Source organism: Protobothrops mucrosquamatus, unplaced genomic scaffold (genome assembly GCF_001527695.2).
Source record: "Protobothrops mucrosquamatus isolate PMUCROS unplaced genomic scaffold, P.Mucros_1.0 scaffold3483, whole genome shotgun sequence".
NCBI classification, from domain to species: domain Eukaryota; kingdom Metazoa; phylum Chordata; class Lepidosauria; order Squamata; family Viperidae; genus Protobothrops; species Protobothrops mucrosquamatus.
Genome location: NW_015389457.1, coordinates 217,354 through 236,686, shown reverse-complemented (window position 1 = coordinate 236,686; position 19,333 = coordinate 217,354). Strand labels below are relative to the sequence as shown.

The window sequence follows — 19,333 nt, the reverse complement described above, 5'->3', positions numbered from 1 at the left end:
CAACTTTTGTTGATTGTTCCCATAGTGTACAATTAGATGTCAGTGGGAAGCCTGCACACCCCTTCCTTCTGCTAATGTTTCCTAGCAACTGGCATTCATCATGACACAGAATTGATAAGTATTTCTTTCTAACTAGTTATGATTATAGATTTATATGAAAGTATTTAAGGGATGTTGCTAACCATATGGGGATACTTTTTTCCTTTGCTCTAAATTAATAAGATGTTTTCCCCAAGGAATGATTTGTAAATTTCCCTAATTTTAGTTTAACTGGCTTCCCCCCCTTTTTTTCCCTTTAACTGGCAGTGTCAGATTTACTAGGCTGGTTGAATTGCCTCTGAAATTGGTCTGAATGCAAATATGACTATAAATAACAAGTCAGAAGGTGAAAAGAAATGAACACAGACACGGACATGCATTCTTTATCAATGCGTCACCATAGCATGGAATTATTCACAGCAAAGTTATAAGAATAATAGAGTAATAAGAGACAAAAAGAAAAGCTGTCACAAAAAGTGCTGATTCCCCTGCCCTCCCTATTGAGTGTGTTGGCTTGTGGCCCAGTGTGGTTTTTAGTCTGCTTCTTATTAAATAAAATTGCGCTTCTGTGATCAATTTGGGATTAGTAGGGTTGTTTTTTCTTTGCTTAAGAAACAGAGAGTGCAGACCGGAGTCACAGCAAGAAGCTTAAGGGACCAGCTAATGTGTTTTGAATGCACTTGAGGTTGGGGATGGATCATTCAATCAATCAGAATATAGCTGGAAGGCACCTTGGAAGTCATCTAGTGCAACCCCCTATACCAGACATGTCAAACTCGTGACGTCACGTGACGTCGCGCAACATATCGGGACGGTTTTGCCATTGCCGGCAATGGAGTGGGCGCAGCTTCCAGATGATGCGTCCGGCCCGTGGGCCAGCAGTTTGACATTCCTGCCCTACACCATTTCAGTCAAATGGTTGTCTAATCTCTTCTTAAAAATCTCAAATGTTGGAGCACCCACAATTTCTGGAAAGCTGTTCCATTGGCTAATGGTTCTCACTGTTAAGAAGTTTCTCCTTAATTCCGGGTTGCTTCTCTCTTTGATCAGTTTCCATCCATTATTTCTTGTCCTGCCCTCTGGTGCTTTGGAAAATAAGTTGATATTCCTATATTAGGTTTTACTTCATATTTTTGGATAGGATTGGAGATGGCAATACGCTCAGAAGGTTAGGTGAAAAATTGGGCACTTATGAGTAGGAAGCTCTGTCCCATCAGAATCACTCTAGACTAGAGTTTGTCAACCTTAGCAACTTTAAGATATATGGGAGTTGAAGTCTACATGTCTTAAAAGTTGTCAAGATTGAGAAACCTGTTCCAGACTTTGAAGTCACCCCCCCCCCCAAAAGCAGAGGACTGACTTATAACCATAGTTGGGGTGAGAATTTTCATTCCTAAACAAGACAGTTGTTAAATAACTCATACCTGATTTTACAACCTTTGTTTGCCACAGTTAAGCAAATCATGACAGTTATTAAATGAATTGTTCAGTTGATAAGCAAATCTGGTTTCCCCTATGATCCCTGGGCAATTCAACCATTGTAAATATATGCTAGTTGCCAAATCCCCAAATTTTGATCATGTCACCATGAGGATACAGTGACAATTGTAAGTGTGAGGACCGCTTGTAACTTAAGTACTATTGTAACTTCAGATGATCGCTAAATGAATGGTTGTAAATCAAAGACTACAAGTAACTAAATATTAACTGCATATTAACTGGATTATTTCAGGATGCTACACCTCCTAAATCCAAATTATCTCAGTATGTTCTAGTCTGTGGTTTCTTTCAGACTGTTATCCCTTACACTTGACCCCATTTTCTGTGCTATTTTTTTCTTTCTGGAAAATACCTGACCCTGAAGCTTGTATTTACTGTCTTTAAGTTTATTTTATTCTTTTTAGTTACTCTTTTGAGCCCTTCCTGGCAGACAACAGGGCTTGGTTTGCTCAGTCCCAGACTTGAGCCCTTCTGCTAAACCTCTCTGCTATCTTGTCTGTCCTTCAGTTGGAACCCACACAAAGGCATTCTGGCTGACAACACTCATGGAGAATCTTATCCTCCATGAGTAATGGGTGACAACATTCATGGAGATAGACTGAAAATAGCAATAGCAATAGCACTTAGACTTATATGCTGCCTCACAGTGCTTTACAGCCCTCTCTAAGAGTTAGCATATTGCTCCCAACAGTCTGGGTCCTCAGTGTACTGACCTTGGAAGGATGGAAGGCTGAGTCAACCCTGAGCTGGAGAGAATTGAACTGCTGAACTGCTGGCAGCCAGCAGTCAGCAGAAGTAGCCTGCAGGACTGCATTCGTACCACTCCGCCACCATAGCTCACCAAAGCCCAACACCAAAGGGTATTAATAATATACTGTACCAAGACCATCTCAGTTGCTTCTCATCTGCATGTTTTCTTGTTCTATTTTTTCTATTCCCTTTGGGTAGATACTGTACAGCAGGCCTGTACACCTAATTGCTCAAAAGCATGCAAATACAAGTAGATTAATAGGTACCACTTGGGTGGGAAGGTAACAGCATTCCATGTACCTTCGGCATATAACCAGACACCTCTTATGACCATTGCTGGTAGAAAGATTGAGGATTATCATGTATTTATTTTGGCTGCAGGCAGTGTAAGAGTACAATCATAAGAATTACCACCATTTGAGAATAACAACAAACCTTTAGAGATCAAGTTACTTGTAATACTACTGTTATTGTAACATTAAGCCATTAAGATCTTTAAGCTAAAGTTGTCCCTATTAAAATGAAGACTATAAGAGCTGAAATAGAATAGAATACACAATAGAATAACTGCAGAATTGTTAGAATTGAGCTACAAAGAAAAAGGTAAAGATTTCCACTGTCCAGTTGTGTGCAACTCTAAGGGGTGGTGCTCATCTCCTTTTCTTAGCTGAAGGAGCCAGGGTTGTCTGAAGACATTTCCATGGCCATGTGGCCAGCATTTCTGTTATCTTCCCACCAAAGTGGTACCTATTTATCTACTTGCATTTGCATGCTTTCAAATTTCTAGGTGGGCAGGAACTGGAGCAAGTAACGAGAGCTCACCCCATCATGCAGCACTCGGTCTTGAACCTGGGCTGTCAGCTTTCCAGTTGACAACACATCACATTACAATGCATACATAAAAATATAGGAACAATGCTCGACTTGTTTATTTACTAATTATCCTAGATCAAATATAATTAAAACATGACATGTCAACTGTATAATTAAATTTCTCTTTTGCAAAATTGCCTAAGGAGGAGTATGATACTTAGCTCTGAATAACAGTTTGCAGAGCTGAGGAAGGTCAAGTGATAATAAAAACTTCGCAAGTGCCTTATATGTTATCTACTTCTTCATATTGCTGGATATTCGGCTGCTTTTTTCTGATATTTCATGACTGCCATCCTTTGATTGTTTAGCTCATTGCATCCCAAGAAAAACATAAATCTTCCTGTGAATTTATAGATAGTTAAGTACTTCACTGTCTTTGTTTTTAAGGTGTAATCATACTGATTTTTTTTATAGAAGCAATGAAGTTTGTCCTCATGATAAAAAAATATAATTCTTGGGCCAATAAGAAGTTATATCCTCACCTTTGTTTGGGACACCCCAGTTTCTAATTAAAATTCAATATAATGTTGACTCTAGAAAAACAAATTGTGAGATCTCTTAAATGTTTCATAGAATTGTTCTCAAGTTTGAATCAAACAAATATCTAAGTCAAAGAAGGCTACAAATAAGGCAGGCATAAAATGTTTAAACATACTTTGTCTATTAACTGATATACATTAAATAAAGGTAAAGGTTTCATCTGTCCAGTCACTTTTGACTCTAAGGGTTAGTACTCATCTCTGTTTCTTAGCTGAGGGAGCCAGCATTGTCCGATGACATTTTCCATGGTCATGTGACCAGCATGACTATATGCCAAGATGCATGGAACATTGTTACCTTCCCACCTAAGTGGTACCTATTTATCTACTTCCATTTGCATACTTTTGAACTGCTAGCTGGTCAGAAGCTGGGGCAGGAATGGGCGCTCACCCTGTCATGTGGCAGTGCTCGGATCTCGAACCTTTCAAGCTGACAAACTCAACATCTTTAATTGCTGAGTCATTGTGCCATTGTGCCCCCAGAACTGCTAAATATCCTCCCCTAAATTCTGCCTCTTTGTCCCCAGGTATATTTTCTGATTTTAGCTAAGCTAACAATTTGTGGCTGAGATCCTTTGCATGCAGTTTTCCAACTAGATTGAGAGATCAATAGAATGATAGTTAGCTGGATTATTTATTTATTTTTGTACCTCATTTGCTATATCTTAATCTTTGGGATTTTGGGCCTGCACAATTTAATGAGTGAATGAAGATGGATGTGTATGTTTGTGTGTGTGTGTGTGTGTGTCACTATTCATCATTCACAACTTATTTTATTAATTCAGATAATACGGGTAGTGCTAGACTTATGAACACAATTTGGACCGAATCATTTGTCATTAAGCAATGCATTACATGACTGCACCTGATTTTATAACCCTTTTTGCCATTGCTGTTAAGTGAATCATTGAAGTTGTTAAGCAAGGCATCACATGATCATGTCTTGCAATCTCCTGCTGGCTTTCCTCTTGACTTAGCTTATTGGAAGTCATTTGGGAAGGTCACAAATGGCAATCACATGATCCTGGGACTGTCAACATCCAGCTCGAGAATCCAAATAAAACTCCAGGTTCTTTCTGTTTCTGAAAATCTTACTGTTTATTGAATACATGGCATGGTAATGTTGAAGCAAAACTAACTCTGAGGTTCCCAGATATCAGTTCATAGAATTAAACAATAATTTCTCTGGCCAAACCCCCACCCTCTTACATAGTCCATGTAAACAATTTCACTTTGTTATGGGAACCATCTACTTCTTCTCCACACCTGCTGCAGTGTCCTTGGAAATGGTTCAGGCTCTCATAGTCTTCAATGGAATTGTAGAGGTTTCATTTCTCCATCTAATCCATTCTAAAGCAATACCTCCCTCCCCCTTACTCTAATGCAAGTCGAAACGAAGAGGCATGTAGCTGCCAAACTTTCATTCTTGATAGGGACACTGCAACCATTGTAAATGTGAGCTGTTTGCCAAGCACTTGGGTTGCAATCATGGGACCACAGGGGCACTCCTATAGTCATAAGTGTGAGGATTGAGCATAAATCGCTTCTTTCCGTGCTATCATAACTTCAAAAGTCATTAAACAAATGATTGTAAGTCAAGGATTACGTGCACTGTGTCATTGCCTGTCTTCATTGAAACAATCAATGTCACAATCTCAGATACAAGTGCCACCCAACCTGGCAAAGGATCTGCCTCAAAAAGAGGCTGCAAGAATTCCACAAGCCAGGCTCTCCATGATTTTTCTACCTTGATTGTATGTAGAAGGTTGATGGAGGACCTTTTTACACTTTATTTAATTACTAAAAAGCTGCTCAGAGCCTACCAAGCCACTTCTGCATTATCTGTGCACTTTTCTGGACAACAACAACAACAACAACAACAACAACAACAACAACAACAACAACAATAATAATAATAATAATAATAATAATAATAATAATAATAATAATAATAATAATAATAATAATAATAATAATAAAGTTGGAAGGAACCTTGGAGGTCATTGAGTCCAACCCCCTGCTCAGGCAGGAAACCCTACACCATTTTGGACAAATGGCTGTCCAGTCTCTTCTTAAAAATTTCCAGTGTTGGCGCATTCACCGCTTCTGGAGGCAGGTTGTTCCATTGGTTAATTGTTCTAACTGTCAGGAAGTTTCTCCTTAGTTCTAGGTTACTTCTCTCCTTGATTGTTATGTTATGTTATGTTATGTTATGTTATGTTATGTTATGTTATGTTATGTTATGTTATGTTATGTTATGTTATGTTATGTTATGTTATGTTATGTTATGTTATGTTATGTTATTATATGATATTATATTATTATTTATTATATGATATGATATGATATTATATTATTATTTATTATATGATATGATATGATATGATATGATATGATATGATATGATATGATATGATATTATGATATGAACTCCTTCAGTACCCCTATCTAGGCTAAAAAGTATTCTTCCTCAAAGCTGAAAATTTCACAGCAAGTTCGTTTTCTTCTCGTGGAAAAAACAAAGTAAAATCTTTTTTTTTAATCAAAATTATGGAATTAATGATTGCATACACACACATTTTGTTATAGTATTAGCTAAAAATGTGGAAAGAAATTGAACAGCATCACCTAGAACTCTGAATGGCTTGTAGTTGGGACATCTATTTAGCATGTCAGTGGTATTTTATCTAGTCACACTTTCTTGTGCTTGCTTCTCTTTTCCCTGTCTTCCATTGCCCTAATTCAACTGCTGTCCATTCTCTGCTTTCATTTCAACCAACAAATGATATCTAGAGAGTTCTCAAAATAGGAATTCAACAGGATAAATTGCATTAATACAAATAACTAACATAATAAAGTGATTTTTTTAACCTCGCCACTAGTCAAAACAGTCCTGTATTTGATTATACATTTGATGAAAATATGAGCTATTGGAGATCACAGTAAGCATGTTATTATCCCATTTCCACCTTATTGCTTTAGACTTTCGCTTATCACATATTTTGACAGTGCAAAGTCAGGCTAGAATTTCCATCATGACAGAGAGAGAGAGAAAAAAAAAAATCACATCCCACAAAGGGTCCCTCCACTGTGGTTAGACACCATAACAGATTCTGTTTATTGAGAGATGAGTATCACTTTAATGAGAGAATTCTCCATCCGGGTTCCAGAAGCTTCTCTTTGACTGAGGGATTAATAATGCCACACCCAAGGCCTGAAAACAACTGAGGTGGTGAGGTGAAATTGATAAGAGCTAGCATTGCTTTTTGCTTCTTTTCCCTTATCAGCTTTAATCCTTTTCCATTTCTTTGCAAATCAACATGCAGTTGCTAATCAGCCATCTTTGAAATTGCAGAAACAAATCATAAAGTCACCCTTGGGGCCCTGCTGTCACCAGAGATCAAAGGTGAAAGCCCCAGGGTCATCACCTCGTCATGAACATCTCGTCAGTGCAGACAAATTACATGTTTTGCATCATTTATTTGACGATGTCATGAGGGAATATGATGTCACTTGCCCTCAGTTTCTTTCTTGTAGATGCTACCACTATTTCAATTATAATTTGGATTAGGGCTGGAGGTTCACTCTCTGAGCTTGTGACTAATTTAACAACTGCAGTGATTCACTTAACAACTGTAGCAAGAAAAGTCGTAAAATGAGGCAAAATTCACTGAGCAATTATTTCACTTAGCATCAGAAATGTTGGGCTCAGTTCTGATCGTAAGTCAAGGACTATCTGTATTTATTTGACTGTGAGTGACTTACAATGTTGTAAGAAGAGAAATATAATAAATATAATAAACACCTAGAACTAAGGAGAAATTTCCTGACAGTGAGCAATTAATCAGTGGAACCACCTACCTCCAGAAGCTGTGAATGCTCCAACAGTGGAAGTTTTTAAGAGACTGGACAGCCATTTCTCTGAAATGGTATAGGGTTTCCTGCCTGAGCAGGGGGGTTGGACTAGATGACTCCAAGGTCCCTTCCAACAACATCATCATCATCATCATCATCATCATCATCATCATCATCATCATCATCATCATCATCATTTAAGAGCGATTAAAATTACAAGGATTAAAATAAGACTAAAAACCTGACACTCGAATGTAGTGGAGACGGTGCCTTCTCTGTCATTGCACCAACCACCTCCAGCTTGTCCATTGAGGCCCTGCCCCAATACCAGAAGATCCAGCTTTTAAGGCTCTTCCTGAAGGCCATAAAGTTGGGGAACAATCTAACCTCTGGGTAGAGGCTGTAGCAGAAAAAGTTCTTCTCCTATACCTCGTCAGCCAAATGATCTTGCTGATGGGGTCCTCAGTATGCCCCTTCTGTTAGTACAAATGGGGTAGACCAGTCCCATTGGGGCAAGACAGTTCCTCAGATATTTACAATCTTCTGACCCTTCCTACTGTTTTAAACATTGCGCATCATCAAATTCAGCTTCCCTCAGCCAAGCGCCCTCTACATCAGAGGTCCCAAACTCCAGGCCGCACCCTACTACTGGGCCATGGCCTATTCATAATTGAGCCAGAGAACACATAAGCACAGTTCACCCTGTACAAGCAGTGGGCATGTGGGCACTTGCATGTGTGTGTGCCAGCCTACTGCTCACACCAGCCTACTGCTTGCACAAGGGCTGTATCCATGCACATACCAGTCCAGCACTCGTGCAAGGACTGTGTGCATGCGCATGTGCCGGCCCAGCACTTGTGCAAGGGCTGCATGCCCATGTGACATCCACTAATTGTGTGGCCCAGTTATCCTCCCGCCTCCGGCAGTCGGGCTGCCAAACCACAAAGGTTTTGAACAGATCCCATAAACTGCAAGCAGTGTGTCTCATATTCTGGAATGGAAGGCGTTGTGTCCCAAAACATAGGAAAGATACTAGGTTGGGAGAGAGTGGTCCAAGCTTTTTACATGGCAGGGTCACGTAAACTCTGCTCTTCAACTCTTTCTTGCCTGCCATAAAATCATAATGCAATCCACAAATCATGTTAGTCTCAAATTCATTTTCAATTCACTCCTATGTTAGATTACAAAATGTCCTCTGTAAATATGTGTTTCTGCATATGTGCAGCGAAGCAAGTCATCTCTCATTTATTACAATCCAAGCCCCATATGTATACATGTGTAGTTTAATATCTGTCTCAATTATAGCTTGAGTTATATCATAGGATATCAGAAAGTAATCAGTGTTTGATTATGTTCCATATGTTTGTCAAGAAAACATATAGCCATTAGCTGGAGGGATTAAGCTGCTGCTATCTAGCTACTGATATGCCGTGCCTAGAAACTGTGAGGAGATGCACTGGACTCATATCTGGAAGAATTTTTAGAAAAGACTTTATAAAACTCACTTCCAAGAGCAGGCAAAATTTAGAGCATTGTATCTAGAGGTCATCTGTTCTGATCTTATCAGAAACCTTCAAATCTTACCTACCAGTAAGGTCAAAGTTCTGGCTAGGTGAGACAGTTCCTTACTTTCATATTCCTCCAATCTCTTAACTGCACAAATAGCCTTTCCTATTTCTCACTTATTGAGTGAGTGAAGCCGTGCTCTTGTCAACCTAAATCAGAGTGGGAAATGACAACTTTTCACAACCTTCTTCCTTCAGTGGACTATAGAGCAGCAAAACAAGAAATTGTAGTAGTCTGTCAAGCTGTTTGACTGCAGAGCTCAGTGACAATAATAAGATCCAAATGGACTTTCTTTTATACCACAAATTGGGGTTTGGAACACAGAATCTTGATAATTCGGATAGGACCCTCCGAATCTTCCTTTGTTAGTGAATTCATTAAGGAGGAATCTCTTTGAAGCTTGGCTATCCCTTTTCCCCATTCTGTTTATATGAAGGGTCAAAAGTCCTTTTCCTTGAGAAGAAGTTAGGTCTCTCTCAGCTACTGATTGTGTAGGAGAAGTATCACCTGCTTTCCCCTTTCAGCCTCCACACAATTTGTCTTCAGAAACAAACAAAAGGCTACTGTGGTTATGTACCTGTACACACAAAAATTGGAATTTTGAAGGTTTATTGAACCTTCTTTTTCTTTTTCATGCTCCAGCAACAAAACACTGGAGAAACAAGGGATGGAGAGTTGACTAGATAAGAAGTTGACTAGATAAGAATATTGGGAGCAGAAGGTGGTGGCAGAGGTTAAATTCACAACAAAACAACAATCAGTTTTAAGGAGAGTATTTATAGGTGTGTGTGTGTGTATGTGTGAGACAGAGTGGTTTTATTTTGGAAATAAATTACTATTTACCAGCCAAAGGAACATAAGTAAGCAATGGCTGCTGCTTTAGTTCTGATTATACGATGCCTTTTAAAAATGTCACTGGGTTTACTTAGTTTCTGCTTGTTTTACTTGTACTCTGTGCCTTTTATATATTGTAATCTTAGGTGAGGGATTTGCTTATAGAACCAAGAGCAAAGGTACTGAAGATCCCTTTTCCAAATGCCAATGTTAAATCTTTACACTAATTCCTCTTATTTCTTTGGATATCAAAATATATATCCAGCATTTCCATTTCTGAAAAACCATCCTAAACCTGGAACCGGCTTGTTCCCTGCAGTTGTTCATTTTTACCCATTTCATCTTTTTATATATAATCAATGAAACTCAATCATAGTCACTTTAATTATGCCATTCCTTACACGCCTTTTGGAAGGTCATCAGGACCTGATGTTGACAGACAGCATAAGAGTTCTGTTTTTTTAATTAGAGGACCTCGACCAAGTTTTTTTGTGATTTATTATTTCCAATGTTTTATACGGAATGATCACCATGCAGAATTTCTTTGGATAGCTGAATTCATTGAATATAGTCTTACAAATTTGACAAATAATAAAAAACAGTACCATCAATCAGAGAAGAGAGATACAGTAATATTTTGTTTTTATTTCTCCTCTTTCAACCATATATATTGTATGTATACTGTATGTCTGTCTATCTATCACCTATCATTTATTTATGTGCATAATCTTACATATACAGTATAAACATACACACACCTACATACATACGGTGTGTTTGTGTGTGTGTGTGTGTACACACACATACTGTATACACACAAATATACATATATATAAACAGACACCTGCATACATACTGCACACATACACACATACACACATATGGGATGGTTAATACAGCTGCCTAACATGCAAGCGGCCCGGTTTCGAATCTCAGAAGGGTATGGCTAGCTGATGAGAGCTAAATAGCTCAAAATAGCTATACTAGTCTCCCTTTAATTCTTTGTCAGCAAAAATCTAAAATTTAACACAGAAATAGTTTGTCGCAGTAGTGTCTGCCTGTAAAAGCTCCTAGATTGGGGCTAAAAGGCGAAAGCAATAGCAGATTGCTCCTTCCCATATTTGGGTAGACCAGGTGCTCTGTTAGACCAATTTCACCGGATAAACACTTTTAATCTCTCCTCCCTGGTACAGCTGACAAAAGCGAGGAGAACCCATGGCCTAGAGGTTAATACAGCTGCCTAACGTGCAAGTGGCCTGGGTTCGAATCTCAGAAGGGTATGGCTAGCTGATGAGAGCTAAATAGCTCAAAATAGCTATACTAATCTCCCTTTAATTCTTTGTCAGCAAAAAAATCTAAAATTTAACATAGAAATAGTTTGTTAGTTATATATATTACACACACACACACACAATGTAAAACTGGGCCTTCCTCACAAAATTTCCAAATACTTCTTCAAAACCTGAAGGTATTATGATATATCATGCATTGAACCCAATGATTTCATCTGATTACATTAAAATTTGGAATTGTTTCTCTTCCCTCTTTGCAAGAAAACCAAGCAATCAATATGTGTATTCTTCCAACTAATTTCCGGAATATGAACTTTTTGGAATCTGCACAGCTATTCTCAGCTATATGTATTTAGATGCATTTGGTTTGCTCAATTTATATAACTGCCCATCTCACAAATATGAGTCAGTGGTGGGATTCAATCAGTTCGTACCACTTCGGCAGAACCGATAGCTAATTTTTTGTTGCCCAGGCCCAGAATGGACTTCCGGAAGTGGCATCCACACAGAGAACTGGTTGTTCACATATTTGAATCCCACCACTGCTTGGAGTGACTCATAGTTAAAAATACCAAATAAATGTAAAATACCAATGTAAAATCATAACATCAACAACCATCAAAATACATTAAAACAATACAAACTATTCAAAACCATGATGGCCAAAATAGCCACGATGGCAGCTATGGCCATCTGAACAAAAGCCTGTCCCTTTTTTTATGTGTGTAGCCAATGCAAGCAACTAAAAAGAAGGCGGGACTTTAAGTCAGTCGTCATGACTGCTATCTTGAGTGATTTTGGCCACTCTTGCAAAGGTTTGTGATGGCTACCTGTACAGATGAGAGGTGATTAATTTGTTTTTTTTCCCAGTCAAATCTAAATGAGGCATTCTATCTCACATGGGTTAAAAAAGGACCTGTAACAAAAAGTAATTCTGAACAAGAAGATTTTATGTTGTTCCAACAAACTAATTTAATTTTCACAGTCCAATGTTGCATGGTCAAACCAAGCAAACTAAGAAGAGATTAGCAACGGATGGAAACTAATCAAGGAGAGAAGCAACCTAGAACTAAAGAGAAACTTCCTGACAGTTAGAACAATTAACCAGTGGAACAACCTGCCTCCAGAAGCGGGGAATGCTCCAACACTGGAAGTTTTTAAGAAGAGACTGGACAGCCATTTGTCCAAAATGGTATAGGGTTTCCTGCCTGAGCAGGGGATTGGACTAGATGACCTCCAAGGTCCCTTCCAACTTTTATTATTATTATTATTATTATTATTATTATTATTATTATTATTATTATTATTATTATTATTATTATTATTATTATTATTATTATTATTATTATATTGCACAACCATTTGACCGGAATGATATAGGGTCTTCTGCTTGAGTAGGGGGTTGGACTNCTAATCAAGGAGAGAAGCAACCTAGAACTAAGGAGAAATTTCCTGACAGTTAGAACAATTAACCAGTGGAACAACCTGCCTCCAGAAGCGGTGAATGCTCCAACACTGGAAGTTTTTAAGAAGAGACTGGACAGCCATTTGTCTGAAATGGTATAGGGTTTCCTGCCTGAGCAGGGGGTTGGACTAGATGACCTCCAAGATCCCTTCCAACTATTATTATTATTATTATTATTATTATTATTATTATTATTATTATTATTATTATTATTATTATTATTATTATTATTATTATTATTATTATTATAATTATTATTATTATTAATTATTATTATTATTATTATTATTATTATTATTATTATTATTATTATTATTATTTTGCACAACCATTTGACCGGAATGATATAGGGTCTTCTGCTTGAGTAGGGGGTTGGACTTGAAGACCTCCAAGATCCCTTCCAACTCTGTTTTTCCTATAAGGACTGACAAATAAGCCTCACCTATTAAACACAATTCTATGAGATCTTCAGTAACTACAATGCAATACAGTAGAAAATTGTGGCTTCTAATTATGCCTATTCAAATTGTAAACTGAAACAGTCCAATTCATGTTATTAAATGTATATGAAACATAACCCTTAATTCAATTAAAATAATTTTGAGTTGATTGTTTACTTTTCTCTATTTTCCCCCATCCCAGTTTTTTTCAATAGTAACTGCATTTCATTTAGGCAATTCAAAATATAAGAAGTGGGAAAAATGTAATGATAATTACTAGACATTTTGTGGTAATTGTGCTAGGGAAAATCAATTATCTTCTGGGAGGGGAACTGTTGTTTTATTGAGAAATGGCCATGATAATTGCATAGAAAATGATTATTGCTTACTTCCGAATGCTAAAAAAAATATAAGATATTCTCTTAGGGTTCAGTGGATCTTAGAACAAGAACAATATTAACAATGGAGAAGACATATGTCAATAATGTTTCTGCAGGATCTAGAGATGTTAAGATAGCAATGAAATTATAACTATTATTCTGTGATTGAGATTTGCAGGGAAAAAGAGAGTTATTTGAGGGGGAAGAAGAACCATATTTTGAGATTGAGGCCTATTAATGTATCTCGGAACGATTTTATTTAAAGGATGCATTTCATCAAAAATCTCACTCACTTTTTTTTCCAGTACAATGAAAGCTGGGCTGCCTTGTTATCTAGAATCACTATTTGAAATTTTTTATTTTCTCCCTCTATTAGGTAATATACCAGGTCTTCACAAACTGAAGAAGGATATTATTAACTCTCAAGCTATAAATATACCTCCCTCCACTGCGCTTAACCAAAAAAAATGTACTTGATACAGCCACAAAGATTTCTATACTTATTTTGTATATGTATTTCTGGTGTTCTAGCTTGAATAACATTATCTGCCGTTTTTCTCTTATACAATTCCTCTCCTCAGGTGATACAAAAGATTCCCACTGTGACTATTTAAATACAGTTCCCTGTGGTTACTAAGAGAAACAATGTGGTTGTCATATAATAATCATTTTTTTTCTTTTTGTAGATCCTGGTTTGCACAGGCAACAATTTTTTCTTCAGAGACCATCCAATATGGTGGTTGTAGAAGGGAAAGACGCCATTTTGGAGTGCTGTGTTTCAGGTTATCCAGCCCCAGCGTTTACGTGGCTGCGAGGAGATGAACCAATCTCATTCAGGTATGTAGGGGTTTAAACCCATGGAAGGACTGGTTATATAAATTTGATTGATAAATGAATACAGGGAGCTCTTTATTTACAGCCATTCATTTAGCGACCGTTCAAAGTCATGACCTACATGAAAAAGGGCAGATATGACCAGTTCTGACACCCACAACGTGGTCATATTTATGGCCGTTTGCACCCTTCCTCAGTCGCATGACCACATTTTATGACTATTTATTTATATCCTGCTTTTTTTTTTTACAAATAACTGAAGGTGGCAAACACATCCAACACAATCTTCCTCTTATTATCTTCATAACAACAACCCTGTGAGGTGGGTTGGGATGAGAGAGGGGGACTAATCCAAGGTCACCCAGCTGGCTTTTATGGCTAAAGCGGGGTTTGAACTCATAGTCTCCCACTTTCTAGTCTAGTGCCTTAACCACTAGACCAGGAGTAGGCAACCTTGGCTCTTTTATGACCCGTGGACTTCAACTCCCAGAATTCCTGAGCCAGCCAGAGCTAGATTTCTTGGTGTGTTCTGGAAGAACAGAATTGCCATGCTTCAGCTCTTTGAACAAAAAAAGATGTGATATAAATCTAAAATAAATCAACCCATAGAGAAAATAAGTCTTGCATATTGTCTTACTTGATACAGTGATATTATGTTAATCTTTCAGATCCAAAAAATATTCACTGTTGGCTGGCAGTAACTTATTGATTTCTAATGCAACGGATGATGATTCTGGAAGTTATATCTGTATGGTCACATACAGAGATGAGAATAGTAGTGCATTAGCTGAATTATCAGTACTGGGTGAGTAGAAAGAACTATTTTTTTGCCTCTTACATTGCATTCTTTATTGCTGAATACTGATCCTGATTATGAAGACCATCTGATGGCCTTAAAATTTTCAATTGTTTTGAAAGGAGGGTTTGGGTTTTGCAGATTTTCTATGGTGGTGTTATTTTACAGAGTGAATGTTTATTTATCAGCACTATGAAAAGCAAGTGTGTGGGTATGTAAGTCGTCTGAGAAAATAAAAAGTCAGATCATCGTTGACTAAGTTCTTGTGTTTATAGAAGAAAGGTTATGAATTCACAGTGAACAGTTATCATTCTTTCTTTGGTGTTTCTCTCCCAGCATTATATTCTTCCTGGAACTGAACAGCAGCCTATAATAGAGCCTTGTGACTCTGTTTCAATTGCTGGTAGATTATGGGGAAGAACGATAGAGAAGATTGTTTTGAAGTTTAGACAGCTTCTTGGGAGAAGGCAAAGGGCAATAGTAAAGTTTCACTTTTCTTCCTCTATTGTTGAGCATTTGAACATCATTGGTTCCTGAACGTCATAATACTGATACAGATTGAACTCTTGAATGTTATAAAATTGATGATGTCGGAGTCCTTGGTGTTCCCTGCACTTAGTTGTTTTCTTGCAGTCATTTCATTACTCATTCATTATCCATTGTATATGTAACATATACAGTGGATAATGAATGAGTAATAAACATCTGCAGAAAAATAAGCTCAGAGAGCACCAAGGACTCCACAGTTCAACCCTGAGCTACAAATATTCTTTTCTGTTAATATTGATGATGTTACCTGAAATGTCTGCAAGAAAATAACTAAGCTCAGAGAGCACCAAGGACTCTGCAGTTCAACCCTGAGCTACTAATATTCTCTTCTGTTGATATTGATGAACAAACTAGGTCAGAAAGCACCAAGGATTTCACTCTTGCTTTCTTCCCTCTGTATTTGCCTTCTTATCTAAATTGTGGAGTTTTCATCTCCTGGACCCTTGGCTCTTCTTATCCAAGCCCAGAAGGATGACAGAGCTATCTAGAGTTGGTTAAGATAGAAAAGAATCCATAAAATGTTAGCTTGTGAAGGAGAATTGTTGTAATGGAGGATTACAACTTTGGCGTGGATTTCTTTTGAGGGCAGAAATATTTTCTACTACCTTTAGTCAGATGTTTCCATGCTACACATGGACTTGCTAAAAGAGTGAGGGCAAATTTTAAATTTCAGTAAACCATCTTTGGGGGAATGCAGATTTATGAGAAACACGGCTGTATTTCCTATCTGCCTTTCTTCTTAATTCTTTTGAGGAATATTGTTTGGGATAAATAGAAAATGACATGTTGGAACATATATTCAGAAGCACATTATTTTTGCTTTAAAGCCTGATTCTAATTGATTGGTTGATATCAAGATAAGTGTGCATGACCAATGCTTTCCCAAATAGTTTTATACAACATTTAAGGCTAAAAATAGGAATAAGGTTTGGGAGAAACTTTATTTATTTATTTGATTTATATAGATGCCTATTTCACACAATGGACGGTGTTGATTGCAAAGATTGATGATGCTGATAATATGCCATCAAGTCATGTTCAATTCCTAGCAACAACATAGATTTTCTTCTTGATAGCATTAGCAATAGCACATAGACCTATACACTGCTCGATAGTACTTTAGAGCCCTCTCTAAGCAGTTTGCAGTGTCAGCATATTGCTCTCAACAATCTGAGTCCTCATTTTACCGACCTTGGAAGGATGGAAGGCACAGTCAATCTTGTGCCGGCCAAAACCGAACTCCTGACAGTGGGCAGAGTTAGCCTGCAATACTGCATTCTAACCACTGCGCCACCACGACTCTTGATGATCTGTTCCTAACCTGAACTTTCAGGTCTCCCAATGGTGCACTCATTGCTACTGTAATTGAATCCATCCAACTTGCTGCTAGTCTTCCTTTTCTTTTCTTGTTTCTTTTCCTTTTTCTTTTCTTTTTTTCCCTTCCTTCCTTCCTTCCTTCCTTCCTTTCTTCCTTTCTACATTTCTACCTTTCTTTCTATCTTTCTCTACCTTTCCCAAGATTTTCTAGAGAATTCGGTCTTCCCATAATGTGTCCAAAGTCTAGTCATTTGAGCCTCCGTTGGGAACTCTGGGTTGATTTGTTTGATGAGCCATCAGTTTTTTGCTTTGGCAAAGATTAAAAGTCAGAAAACTCACCATATATAACCAACTGGCACCCAGTGATAAACAATAACTCCATTCACCAAGAAACTTAATAAAACCACATGCATAATAAGAGAGCTCAGCCACCCACCTGACCCAATTCATGGGGGAAAAGCCAGGTCTTCAATGCCTTGTGAAGGGCTAACAGAGTTGTTAGTTAAAATTTAGTTTTCACTACAATACAGGTAGTCCTTGAGTTATGACCACAATTGAGCCCATTTATGTTCCTTTATGATTTTGTAAAAACTGACTCCAACAACACTCAGAGATATTTTGGAGAAGAATTACTGCTGCACTACCTTGCTCTAACATGCCTGTTTTTAACTTGGTATAGGTCAGGGGTGTCAAATTGCCAGCCTGTGGGCCAGATGCGTCATGGTGAAACTGCGCCCACCCCATTGCCGGCAATGGAAAAAAAGTTGCGACACGTCACGACATGCCACGTGACGTTGCGAGTTTGGCATCCCTGGTATAGGTACTCCTCGACCCCAATTGAGCCTAAAATTTCTGTTGCTAAGTGAGACATTTATTAAGTGAGTTTTGCCCCACTTTACAACCTTTCTTGCCACAGTTGTTAAGTAAATCATTGTATTTGTTAAGTTAGTAACATGGTTGTTAAGTCTGGCTTCCCCATTGACTTTGCTTGTCAGAAGGCCTCAAACTCACATGACCTCAGGACACTGCAACCTTCATAAATATGAACCACTTGCTAAGCATCTGAAATTTGACCCCGTGACCACAGGGATACTGCAACGGTCGTAAGTGTGAGAAACAATCATAAGTCACTTTTTTCAGTGCTGTTGTAACTTTGAACAGTCACTGTTGTAAGTCAAGGACTACCTGTAGTTTTCCCTATCTTAGTCAAAAAATAGTTCATGTGCCAGAGTAGTGAGTAACAAAGTTTATTTTATTTTTACTCTGCAAAGAATTAATTCATGACATCTGACAAGTAGTTTTGTCCTGTTCTTCCTTCTTCCAACTGCTGTTTAGCTTGTATTGAATGCTTATTGCTATATCCGAAGGAAACATTTCTAGATTATTCCCTGAGTCTTGACATATTTGGCAGTACTAATTGGGAGAACTCCCACGGGTGAGTGTGTCAGTGCCCTGGTTTGAAAAGACCATCTTTGCACTTCTTTAACCATTTCTTGTCTTATTAACACTAACCCAAGGAAAGGAATCAGGAGAAAAATCAGAACAAATAAGCAAACACATAAACACAAGCAGCTAATTACATTTGTTTTGTTTTCTACTGCACTGCTGATAATTTTGTAGTTTTCAACTTTTTTTTCTCTCCATTTAACATCTGCCTGCCTTCCTCGTAGTTATGTCTCCTCTCTTTTCTTCCTTTACTAGTTTGTTTATTTGGTGTTCTAAATGTTCAACATGGAAAGTGCTTCCAAATGTGCTCATTTTACAGGCTGTTTGGAATTTCCCTGGCTGTTGTTGCCTTCTAGTAAAATATGAAGCATGCTATTTTTTTTCTGCATATATTTTCTCTGTAAATATGCAGTGTTTTGTTGCTGAAAATTTAAAAAACCACAACTATGCATTGCATTCCCAAATCCCATTCATGTATTGTCTAAAACTTTATTTTGCACATGGATTTCTCCAAGTTGGCCCATCTACCCAGGCTTGTTGCTTGAGCCATGTGAAACAGTACTACAGGTTTTCCTTTTTTTAACTTCAAGCCCATGAAGAGGCTCTATTTATAACTTGATTACTGCATGGCACTTTTGATGCTTGTGGTTATCACACAAAAATAGTATTTGACAAAAAAAAGTTGAACGTCTGTTGTTCTGTGGATCACCTGATGAACAGTGAAGTATAGCACTTCACACTGGGCGCTATCTAACAAAATGAAATTCAATGGTGAAAAAAGCAAGGTTCTACATTTAGGCAAGAAAAACCAAATGTACAGGTATAGTATAGGAGGTACCTTGCTCAATAGTAGTAACT

General features: G+C 37.8%; 1 protein-coding gene across 1 annotated transcript in view; it reads left to right on the top strand.

The window, feature by feature from the left end:
• LOC107297718 (netrin receptor DCC-like) overlaps window positions 1-19,333 on the top strand; it is a gene marked incomplete at its 3' end in the record, with an annotated part of 252,330 nt that overhangs the window by 21,398 nt on the left and 211,599 nt on the right. The window contains exons 4-5 of the mRNA XM_015827079.1: window positions 14,220-14,370; window positions 15,036-15,172. Coding sequence (XP_015682565.1) covers window positions 14,220-14,370; window positions 15,036-15,172 — 288 coding nt within the window. The remainder of the gene's footprint in view (window positions 1-14,219; window positions 14,371-15,035; window positions 15,173-19,333) is intronic.